General features: G+C 40.7%; 1 protein-coding gene across 1 annotated transcript; it reads right to left on the bottom strand.

The window, feature by feature from the left end:
- Nucleotides 1-3,497: 3,497 nt before the first annotated feature.
- Nucleotides 3,498-4,118, bottom strand: LOC135992213 (uncharacterized). The gene has a single exon (XM_065641220.1). The coding sequence runs from the start codon at nt 4,116-4,118 to the stop codon at nt 3,498-3,500; it is 621 nt and encodes a 206-aa protein (XP_065497292.1).
- Between the last annotated feature and the right edge of the window lie 8,377 nt (nt 4,119-12,495).

Here is a 12,495-nt window from a genome sequence, read left to right as displayed (position 1 = left end):
CATTGTTGGTTTCAGGATGTAAAATAAGTCTGATCCAAGAAAAATACTCAGTGATTTTTCGCTAGGTGGGAAACACGTAATACAGAAATTAAACTGGTGACTAGTAGTTATGCCTCCAGCTGCAGACAACAGCACAAATCCAGCTTGAGTTGGATATCGCTGCATAGTAAATTGACTTGTAATGTTGATGTAAACTTCTGATGTGTTATTAAAACAAGCTATTCCTGGCAGCATTCAGCTACTCCTGCTAGAAATGAACAAATGAGAGAGGAATTCTACTGGGGAAACTGGCTGAATTGGTTATCTGGAATATTGTTGTGAATTAGGAAATGGAAAAATTAAAAAACAAAAAGAAGAGTTACCATACAATAATCATGCTGAACACTGAGGCTGTGTTAAGACTGAAGTTGCCAATATCAGATCAGGACCACTGTTTCCCTGGCTCCTTTTTCATGAGTGAATAGAAATTGAACAAAAAAAATGAATAGTGCGGAGCAGAAGTTTCCCCTAATGGAGAATCAGATGTAAGGACTGCAGCAGCGAAGTCAGGTTCTCGGAGCCTCCCACACAGGCAGAGCAGGACTTGTACAGTGACTGTGGCACTTGATAAACTTTTTTTTTTTTTTTTTAGTTGTAAAAAAAAAAAAATCCAGAGGTTAACAAGAGTATTTCTAGAAAGCAAGGAAAAGGAAATATTTGAGGAGCTGCTTTTTAAAGATGAAGTTTTTTTACAAACAGTGATGTGCTTGGAGATTCACTTCTGTACTGCACTGCACCTATGTCAGGCCGTGCTCCTTGGAGTAGCTTCAGTGTTAGATTCCTCAGCACATACACAGAAATGGTGGATAAGTTAATTTGTGTGCTGGAGGATGACCTGAGCCACATGTAGCACTTCGAGCATCACCCACAGCCAGTCCGAGAGCTGATGATGTTCTCTTGGACATAGATGACATGGAGCCTGTGAAATGCGGGAGGAAATTCTAGTGGGTAAGAAGATCCTAAAACTCTTCATGGAAATGAGTCTCTTTGTTGTTGCATCTCTCATAGTGTCTTAACTACAAAGTGTGAATTTTGTTTTGCAGCCATGAACAGCAAAATGCACGGGCACAGCCGTACTGGGGCAGTGAATATTGCCTGGGCAATTTGCTACAGGAGGTTTAAAGCTCCTGATTTTATTCTTTTATTCTGTTTGGCTTATGATTTATATCCATATCTTTAAAGCTGTAAGGTAACAGAAACTGTGTTATGATGTGGCCATGCTGCATACATGTGGTCTTTAAACAGAAAAATATGTGAAGGATAATTGCATTTTTCTGATTTGATTTTTTTTTTTTTAGCCAAAAATGTTCAAATATACTTCAGTAGTTAATTGCATCCATGTTTCAATTCGCCTTTTTTTCTGTAATTAATGTTTAATGATAGGAAACATGAAAAATCATCATTATTTTGACTATTTAGCTTTGCTTGCTTCTTAAGCCTTTAAATTTACTGCAGAGATAATGGGCAGAAGGGATGACATCATGCATATACAGCTGCCTTTTTAAGTGCCAGGGCCAGAGGAACCACTTATAGTAATTAGGGAATCCTTAAACAAGTGTTTGTGAAGTATTGGCTAACCCTCACTGTTTGCTTTTTTTTCTGGCACCACACTAGAAAGGTTTGACCTTGAATAATTATCTACTCACTGACTTTCTATCCTTTCCACTTACTGGAGCACACAGGCTACTGGTTGATTGCTTTATTGTGGTGTGATACGCTTCCGTATTTTAAAATATAAATAACATAAAAAGGCCACACTCACCCCTTAGTCAAGCAAGAAGGTCGGTGAAGTACTGTGCTGATCAGGCCATAAAGACTATTTCAGAAGGATCAAACATAAATTAATATTTGATTAGCCTTCTATAAAATGCTTTAATTGCATAAATCACTGCTCTTTTCACACACAGTTCTTCAAACTTCTTTCCATCTTCTAGTCATTTCAGAATCTTCCTACAGTGTATTTAGATTAATTTTTACCTTAATTATCATCACTCACTTTTTAATGTTTTCAGTTCTAGCCCTAAGAACTATTGAACAGCTCAAAGACAATTATGAGCCACTTCTGAATATTCTGTTCAACTGATTAAAAATAAGGTCTTCTAAAAAAAGCTAGAGGATGAAGTGTTAAATATAGAATCTTTTGTCTGATCCAGTCAAGTTTCAAACTTGTCATTTACACATTTTAAATTAATCTCCTTATCCAGCCTGCATAGCATTCAGACTTTGGACCACTGGATGCAGAAAACCTTGTTCACTAGTGCAGTGAGCCACTACGCCAATTGGTCAAAGTCAGTCTTCTCAGAATTATATTAACTCCCATAACAGGGTACTTTTTTTTTCTTTATTATCAGAAAGGTTATAATACTTTTATACGTGATGCAAAAATACATTTGGACGTAGGCACAGGAAAAAAGTTCAAACAGCAAAAAAATTCCAGATGCAAATAAATTCTATTTGTATTCTCTCTTCACTGTGTGCTCATTTTTAGGCTAATATCTACGGTGATATCCTTGTAGAAAAGAATACATTATTCTTTTTCTAGGAAATTTAACTTTAAAATAAGCCTTTGCTTTCTTTCTGACTTGTTTTTAATTGCCATTCTACCTCCCATACTACTGAATGAATTAATACACTTGTCATTTAAAACAAACAAACAACCACCTTATCTTTTAGCCAAATTAAACTGTGTCATACAGGGTATCTTTAAAGGTCTTTCATCTACTCTATTATTTCTAAGAAACAACACCAGCACTGTCAAAAAAATCAACTAATTAGGACCGCGGTGCTGAGACGTCACCTTGAGGCGGTGTCTGTTGGGGCAGCGTGGCGAGGGAAGGGTCGGGACGCGACACCCACTGCTGTCCCTGCCCACGCGGGGACACTACGCCGCCCGGCACCGTCCTGATTTCTGTTCTCCTACCCACGCGATGGCTGCATGGCCTTCGTAAACCTCAGCAAGACTAAATCTCCAGATTTTCTCTTTCTAAGCTGCAAGTTTCTACTGGAAATCCGTGAGACGTTATCGTAAGGCTTGTATAAGCAATTATACATGACCGCCCGGTATTACTGAGCAAATGAAGCAGCACGTATATTTGGGGTTCCTAAGGAGAGTTGCAGTAAGTTCTGAAGAGCCGCGGGTACGTTTCCTCGTCTAATCTGATTACTCAGTCCAGTGGAAGGTGAGCTTGAATCGTCCTGAATTATACTTTGTCAAATCTCAAGACTGACAAAATGAATCTGACTTACATATGAAAAATGGATAAACCTGTGCTTTATTCCTAATGGCAGTCTTTCTCCAGAGATGATTGTAAATTCCACTTACTTTGGCTTAGAACACTTGCAACGTAGCTGAAAACAATTTCTAAAACATTAAACTGTTTAAAATAGAACCAGTTCTGTCTTGAAAAAAAAAAATCTTGCCTCATCTAAGAATGAGAAAAACTGTGTTTGACAGAAGTTTATTTAAAGGAAATCTTTGTAGTGCGATCTGAAACTTGCTGAACTTGGGGCAACAGCTTCCCAGGGAGGAGAGAGCGTTGGTGGGGATCTGCTGATGGACGGTGGCGTGGGGATCTGCTGATGGACGGTGGCGTGGGGATCTGCTGATGGACGGTGGCGTGGTCTGGGGATCTGCTGATGGACGGTGGTGTGGGGATCTGCTGATGGACGGTGGCATGGTGTGGGCATCTGCTGATGGACGGTGGTGTGGGGATCTGCTGATGGACAGTGGCGTGGTCTGGGGATCTGCTGATGGACGGTGGTGTGGGCATCTGCTGATGGAAGGTGGCGTGGTGTGGGCATCTGCTGATGGAAGGTGGCGTGGTGTGGGCATCTGCTGATGGACGGTGGCGTGGTCTGGGGATCTGCTGATGGACGGTGGCGTGGGGATCTGCTGATGGACGGTGGCGTGGTCTGGGGATCTGCTGATGGACGGTGGCGTGGTCTGGGGATCTGCTGATGGACGGTGGCGTGGAGATCTGCTGATGGACGGTGGCGTGGTCTGGGGATCTGCTGATGGACGGTGTGGGAGAGCAGGTAGGGAAAACTCTCCTGCAGTTGGGAGTGAGAGTGGAAGGCATGGGGTGAAAGTTCTCAAACATGAATCCCTAAATCAAGGTTTCCACAGTCTTTTTGTGGCCTTCTAAGTGAAATTTATTTAATGTTAAGGTGTCTGAGCTGCTAGATTGATGGGGATTTTTGTGCATGTGCGTTAGTTTTGAAAAGAAACCTTTTAGTAGATGGTATCTCTCTCTCCTGCTGTTTCAGTTTAATATATTAGAGACTTGATTTTTATAGTTATATAATTCTGGGTTTTATTTTTTGCACAAGAGCAGTCTTGGCAAACAGTATCCAGCTTGGGATTTTATAAACAGTATAACACCCATGTGTGAAAACCCAGCAAATCATTCTTCCGACACATAATATCTTAATTACAAAATGAAGATTATTTCAATTAAAACTAAAGTCAATCTATTTCTGGCTTTAAAATTACTATTTCATAATGTACATCACAATGCGTAACAGCTAGGGACAGGAAATGACTAATACTTTATCCAATTTAATTTATATCAGTGGAAGCTTAACCTTGATGCCTTGGCCACATTTCAAGTAGAGTTAACACCCTTATTTATATCAAATTGCTGTGAGACGTTCGACAACACGAAGTGGCCCGAGCTGTTGTTTAAAAACTGGTCCCCAAGGCTGCCTGTCCAGCACACACCCTGGTAGCTCTTGGGGACACCGACTCAGGGCTGCTGCGGCTCTGGTGTGCTGAGTCAGCAGCTCTGGTGTGCTGAGTCAGCAGCTCTGCCTGGGGAGGCGCTTTGGTGGTTCCTCCTTGGACCTCTCTCCAAACAGAGTTACAGCTCTGCACATGCGTAAATGAGAACAGCTTCCCTCCTCGTCCTCTGCCCCGTCTCCTGGGTTCGAGGACCTTTTTTAGGCACCAGAAGGTGGGAATTGGTGCTTCGCAGTTTTAGCCCTGAACCTCGTCTCCCCCAGGAAAGGTTCCCGTGAGGCCCCAGGAGCGTATCCTGCTCCCTCCCGTAGTAGCAGAACTGCTGGTACCCTTTCCAGTTGTCTGGAAGTAGACAAAAGCAAAATTGCTGTTTGGACAGTTTTTTGATACAGGTTCAGGAGTTTGACTCAACATTAAGAAGGCTTGACTGTTTGCCAGAATACTAATGTAAGTAATTGGAAGAGCTCCTAAGTGGCTTTAAAGTACAAATATTTTTAATTACTCATTCTGAAGATATAATGTACCAAAGGTAAGTAGTGTAGAAGCAGGATTTTGTGGCAGAGAAACTCAGGCTCTTCAAAAATAAGGAGGTTTTAAAAATGGATGTTGTTGTGGGGTCTTCTGCGCCCAGGGCAGGTTCATCCTGGGAAGCAGCAGTAATGTTCAGGCTTCTCTGAGTACACTGCAGTTTAGATACTGAGAGAAAAAAAAAAAAAAAACAACAAAAAAACCCAAACCAAACAAACAAAAGTTGTTCTCCAACTTGTTTTTGTTTTGTTATTTTTCTGTCTTTTCTGCATAGATTCTTGAGTGAATCACTAGATTAGTGGATCATTGTTTTAACAACTACCAGGGACCCCTCCTACCATCTCCCTGATCATAGGGGGAGCACAGGTGCTCAGTTGTAGGTACTGATGTGACAGCAGAAGGTGCTTGGAGGTGGAATTGTTTCCTTTGCGAAGGGGGTTAAATCCAGAGATATCATTTCATATGGCCACTAGGCTTTGCCAGTCTACGGTATCAGATTGTACCACTGAGCCAAGTTTGTGCCTCTGCTAAATTTAGTCTTGTTCTGTTTCTTAAAAAAAATGAAAGAATATATAAAAAGAGGAAATAAAAATTATCTTTTAATAGCATAATATATGAAAAATACGGGTTATGATTTGTGATATCACTAGATGCTTATATGTCATCTGTGCATGTTTAAATATAGTGCATCTGTTAAACCTCCAGCCTCGCTAGACTCGGACGTTTCCAATGTTGTTTTGCTGAATTTTTCAGCTTATTAAGGAATTGTGTTTGTTTATCTTATTTTGGGGTTATTTAACCATAGGTACTTATGCACACCCACCCTTACCCTGCAGCGTGTGCTACTGGAAACGTTTGAATTACTCCTTTTTATGGGTGTACGGGTGCTGGATATTTGAGGAGGTCTGGGTTTCTCTGTCATCCAGCTGCATGTTCTTTTAAATAGCTTTGTGCAGCTCCGGCAAAGTGATCCTGGGGCAACTTTGAGCTGCTGACAGCACCTGGCACCGTCTCTCCCTCACCCGCACCCCGTGAGGAGGAGGACGCGTGTTGAGGTGCGGGGGGGCTCTGACTGCAAAGAGCCGAGCTCCCTGCCAAGAACCACCGTAACCTGCCATAAATTACAGCATCCCTGAAACTATTCTACTTTGTGCCAGGGTGTCTCAGCTATCGAAAAGCTCTGCGTACCCGCAGCCTCCCCGCCGCACACCTCCTGGCACCCTGAGCTCCGCTGTGCTTGCAGACACCGCGTCTACCTTGGCACAACCACGTCTTTTACACATCGTCCCCTTCTGCTGCCGCTTTCTGTGCTCATCTTCTGCAGCGACAGCAGAAGCTGTTGGTTAAGCTGTATTCTTACAAGGAAGGTGTAAAGCATGTTAAGATTGCAAAGAAAGCATGTTAAGGTTGTGCATCCTTCTTTTAACAAATAACCCCAAAGAATTATAAACCGAGGAGCAAGAAATGATCCATCACACCCCCTTTCCCTTTAGCGTTTGTTAGAGGTGCAGTGGTTTTTGAGGGCCTGGGAAGAACTTCTGGCCATCACGAGGATGGTGGGATTTGCCAGGTGGCCCTGTAGCAAGGGACCCAACGGCCAAGGGGTGGAGATGCTTTCTGGCCTTGTTTAATTTTTCCAGCCCAGGAGATGAGAGGTTTTTCTCTTTAGAGAGTTATCTTCACCTGATTTTTTTGTGTGTGTGTGTGTGTGGTTTTGGGGGGGAGGTTTGTTTGTTTGGTTTTGGTTTTCAGTTTGATTTCCCTCTACCCCATTTGTATAAAATGTGGCATTAGAGATCAAGTGGCTTTTGGCAGGGATTCTGCTGTTTGCCCTAAGAGCTCCCCACCAGGTCCTGGTGCACAGGGCATTCTTGCTGTTTATTTTATATTTCAAACTCAGAAGCCTTTTATGCCTCTGAAAATCTTCATACATTTCCATAAAATACGCCAGGCAGAACACTTTAAAGTGTTCCTTGAGAAATTATTATATTTTACTTTTGGTTTATGCTTTAAAAAAGTCCTTTTCCTCCTCATACGTGTGGCACCATTGATACAATGTACATTGCATCCCTCATATTAATACTCTGATCAATCACTGCTGACAATACAGTGTCTTTGTGTGAGGGGCTGTAGGACAAATGTTTTAGCTTGTGAGAAGAAAATTGTTAGCATTTGAATAGAGAAGAGCATGGGGGAAGGATTAATAGCCTACTTTGATGGATTAGAATGTAGGGAAATTGCTCAATATTAATATGAAAATGTTTGTGAATTGGCTGTGTGGGGCTGTCAATGGAAAATGAGGGCCAGTGATTATGTCTCCAAGGCCTTATCAGTTCAGACTTGACTCTCACCAAAGACTTTCACACAAAAGACTGATGAGAGCACTAGAAAATAGCTGAATAAGAGCCGCTACAATGAGCGAACCGTTCAGCTGCCAGTGTCGTGATGTCAGGTTTTGTGCCCTTTATGTAATATTGTACATCTTTATATTAACATATCTGAATATGGATTTGTAATAAAAGGGGCAAATGAAACTACCTGCTAGACATTTTTATTTCTATAATTTTTGCTTATCGCTGAAATATGACTGGAAAATGAACTAGGGTTAGTCTTAATAAACAACTGTGGCTACAAGGCGGGGTTTCATTAGGTTAAGGGTTTCAAATATGCTGCATATTTATTCTTGTTAAAAAAGGGCTGTTTGATGATCCTAAGAGGCGTTGCAGGAAAACTTCTTTTCTATTACCATAGCTTCAAAATAGATCAAACAGATTGTTTCTTCTCTGTCCTTTGCTCTTAGTAAGGTTTTAAATAGACCCCAAATGCAGAAGTATGCCTAGTTATAAATGTATTTAACATAACTGGTGTATTTTAAGTAACCATACATATTAAATTACACGTCCTCTTTTTGTTTTGTATTCTCTACATACTTTGTCCACCTAGAAGCTGAAATAAAGCTGTGTATTACTCGGCTGTTGACATGTATCTTGTGGAGCTGGACCTCCAAAAGACACACCCATACAGTAAATGCAATTTTTGGAGTAGCTTCTTGCTTGTAGACATTTTACATCAGCATTTGAATAGCTGCAGGATGTATCTCCCACCAGGACAAATTTTTCTGTTGCATTAAAAAAACCAAACAAACACGTTTATAAATGAAACACTATGTTTTTTCCTTGCTATTTTGAATATGACTTTACTCTTTCTTTCTGCTATTTGTATCCCTTCTCTTATGACTGTGTCCAATTAGGGTTGCACATCTTGTGAGCTGGTGATGGGCATCAGTCTCTGTATGGGGACTGAAACTGGCTCCAAAGTGGCCAAAGTGTCAGGTGTTTCGGGAAAAGCTTGCTGCTCTCATTCACATCCTTCTTAGCATCTGATGTTTGTGACAAATCCCTTATAAGTTAACAGAGTAAACTCTGGGAACTTGGTTGTTTCAATGGTTAAATCACAATCGTTCATTGTCAGGTTGAGCCTGCTGTTAGCGTGTAGCCTTCGCTAATGGAATCGCAGAGTCACACAATGGTTTGGGTTGGAAGGGACCTTAAAGCTCATCCAGTTCCACCCCCCTGCCATGGGAAGGGACATGTTCACTAGACCAGGTTGCTCAAAGCCCCGTCCCACCTGTCCTTGAACACTCCAGGGATGGGGCATCCACAGGAGATGGGGAGGAATTTCTTCCTTTATCTCATCCTCTGAGCTCTAGTACTGCTGGCTTAGCCAGGCTAATTTTGTTTGATGCAATTGGCCTTTTTATGTTTAAGGGTTGCATTGTGTGTCCCACAGATCCTTGGGCCTGTTCTGCCTCACTTTCCTAGTTAAAATGTCTTGCTTTGTGTTACCTGTGACCTATCTAAGCAATCTATTCAAAATATAACAGGGTCAAGATCATCCCTCAGAACTATAATGCAGTGACATCATACTGTTATATGTCTATAAGCACTTGTCCTCATGGACAGATGCAAAGAGATGTGAAAATATTGAAAAGATTCAGAACTGACCATTTTTATAAAGCTTTCACACATCTTTTAAATCACAAGTATACAATATCAGATGTTAATTCAATTTTTTCTAAGTCCTTTAATTGAAAAGTTGCCTTTTTAATTTTTTTTTTTTAAGAGTGGTAACTCTTTCCAATATAAGAATTTTCTTTAAAGGTGAGCTCAGCATTCTGTTAAAGAAAATAGTATGTGTGTATCTATACAGAAAAAGATTTTGGTATAAAAGCTTGTCTCAATTAGAGAAAGGCTATTTATTTTGCAAGACCTTAATTATAAATACACAACTTTTTAAAGCTTAGAGTTTTGTGTGTAATTAGTAATCCAGTTTCCTTTCCTTACTTGTAAATCACAATCCGGTGCAAAGGAACCGCTTGGCGCTTGGCTACTTGTAATGTTCTCTAGTTAGCACTGGATCAATAAATCTTTTATAACTGGTGCCAAATCTCCTCGGTGGCTAAAAAAGGAGTTTTGTGCATGTTTCAATAAAACCAAAACAGTGGAGTAGCATGTTAAATATAGTTGTGTGTTAAACAGAGAAAGAGCTTAGCATCAGCAGTTGTAGGAATGTAATCCACTTTTTCAGACATTAGCAGCCAAACAATAAGAGTGAAAAAATATTTTTAAAGTACTGTAATGTTTTCAAATTTAGCTTAAAGTCTGAAAGGCACAGAAACTCCACTTGCCCAAAGTGCGAGAGCTTGCTTTGAACCATATGTATGTCACATATATGAAATAATTAAAGTACGATGCATCATTACTAACTTAATCTGATTCTAATATTTTGCAAAAAATACATGGGCTATCTAAATCATTTCATTACATGATATGTGGTAAATGGGACTTCAGAAGAAATGGATACTTTTAGTGGGGGAGAACCCCAATCTTATTAAATGTATAGCCACAGCAAGTTCAGGCTCTGATTTGAAGCAGTGTCATCTCTGTCATATTTGAATAAATTCATTTCATTATTGCACATTTTAGCAAGTTTATCCACAACATTTTTCTTAGTAAATTTAAAAATCTGATTTGCTGTGTTTGACTGTTATAATTATTTAAGATTCACTTAGAACCTTCTGTAAATGATATCACCCATTAATTAAATTACTTCATATATAATTTTACAGAAGAAATGACACCTAGTATTTTATTTTCATCTCCTGTTCCTTTGCTCCTTTGTCTCCATAGTAGCAATTAGGAACCACATTTTTGTATGTCTTTGATGCTACGTTTGCTAGCGATTAAAAATGATTAATGATACTCTGAGAGTAATCCTCCTAATATATATAGCTAAGAATGTATCTTTGTGGACAGATGCAAGTAAACATTAATTTTTCTGCATGTGCTGATAGGCAGCTCGTGCCAAGTGGCTGGATCCAAACCAACGCTCATCTGTAAGCCTTATCGCCGCTCTCGTGTCATGTTATACCTGGAGTGCTTTCGGTGTGGGAAAGTGAGTAAAGATCAGAGATAAGAGAATAAATTTGCAGACAAAGTATGTAAATTAGAGAGTAGGTCCACAGCGATATTTAGGACCAGCTTTGAGGTGTCTCTCAAGCTGCCCTTGTGGCACAATGCCTCTTTTTCCACCCACACCGGGCAGAAAAAAATGAGTTTATTTTTATAATAACACAGCTAAAGCCTTGTAGGAACTGAGCAGCAGGTGGCTTTTTCTCATCTCCGGGTTCGCCTTTCTGGTTGTAGAGGGAAAAAGAAAGCTGAAGGTGGCTGGAAGAAGCAGCGCAGGACTTGGCGGGTGTAAGGTCAGAACTGGGGCTCTGCCCGGGAGCTGGGCAGGTCAGATGTGTTTCGGGGGGTTTCTAGAATAGCAGGGGGGTGTGAGGTGCAGGTCATCACCCTTTGGCCACCCCTGCTTTGAGTACACTAGGCACTATATCGTTAACACCCAGTATCTGATGATTCGTTTGTATTGTGTCTCTGGTAATGGGAACAATATTTCCAAACTCTCCTGGTCCTTGTCTAAGTTCGCATTGTCTGTGGAGGATTTTGCTCGTGCAGAGCAGGGTATCTGCTCGGCCAACCCGGGCAGCTTGGAGCACGACAGCAGCAAACGGGTCACTGCTGTGCTGGGGGAGCACCCTTGGTTTCCCCAAAAGACTCTGTAGAATAAGAGGCAACCAGGTGCCCATCAGCGCGGTTTTCCAGCTGGCTCAGCACACCCTGGCCAAGGGTCACGGCCAAGTTTGTTCTTCACGAACAAGAATGACAGTTCCTAAGATGTGACGCTGTTGCTTTCCCAAAGCCCGTGTGACAGTCGTACGTCCCTTGTTTCTGTAACGACCGATTTCCTTACTCGTTTTGCTGACGACACCACAGCAAGTGTTTGGGTTTCACACCATAGGGCGTATGTGATCTAAAACGGGTGTAACGCAGAGCTGAATTTCGAGCTAAGGAGGGTTTTCATGGTTCGTTCTCTATATGCAGTGCCTGCTTCCATTTATGGAATGACTCTTCAAGAGAGAAGTGATGACCTTAAAAAAAAATGTAAGGTGATATGTAGATACTGTTTTCCACAGTTAAAGGTCACCTTGACTTTTAATCTTGACTGCCATACTTTTCTTCTCATTAAAATATTTGACAAGAGCTCTTTGCATGAATGAGCAGCACAGAACACCTTAAGACTATTCAGCTTTCACTAAATATGTTGCATTGTCATAATAAATAATCGTACTGTCAGCTAAAAATCATTATCTATTACACACATTAACAAATAAAACGCACTTTTCTACATTTATTACCTTGAAGAACCTGTTTTTTCTCATAAATGGATTAAGCAGCAATATCGAATATGTTTCTTAGGTTATTTGCTTCTGAATATCAAATGCCTTGCAACAGTACACAAAGAAAAGATTTCTTTCCAAACACTTTGATTCCAAACAATTGAGTATTTTTTGTGATTGACTGTAATGATTCATTTCCCGTTATGCAACTCCACTCCCATTCTAGCTCGTCAGCACTTGAAAAGTGAAATATTTTTCTGAACATCTGTTCGAGTGTCTCTTGGTCTGATGTATTTTATGAGAGCTGGCCTAAAAATATAGGGCCATTTTAACATAGAAGCTTTGTTGTTCTCTATACCCAGATGTCATTCTGAAACAGAACAAACTCAGGTTTAACTGTCATGAAATCTGACATCATAAATTTTATACTCCTGAATAATAAGCCAAA

This window comes from Caloenas nicobarica, chromosome 9 (assembly GCF_036013445.1).
Source record: "Caloenas nicobarica isolate bCalNic1 chromosome 9, bCalNic1.hap1, whole genome shotgun sequence".
NCBI lineage: Eukaryota > Metazoa > Chordata > Aves > Columbiformes > Columbidae > Caloenas > Caloenas nicobarica.
Note: the sequence above shows the minus strand (reverse complement) of the source record. Positions and strands in the feature narration are given on the sequence as shown.

What these genes read in the sequence shown, in the direction of transcription:
- LOC135992213 (XM_065641220.1), bottom strand. Translation starts at nt 4,118, where the DNA reads ATGCCTTCCACTCTCACTCCCAACTGCAGGAGAGTTTTCCCTACCTGC.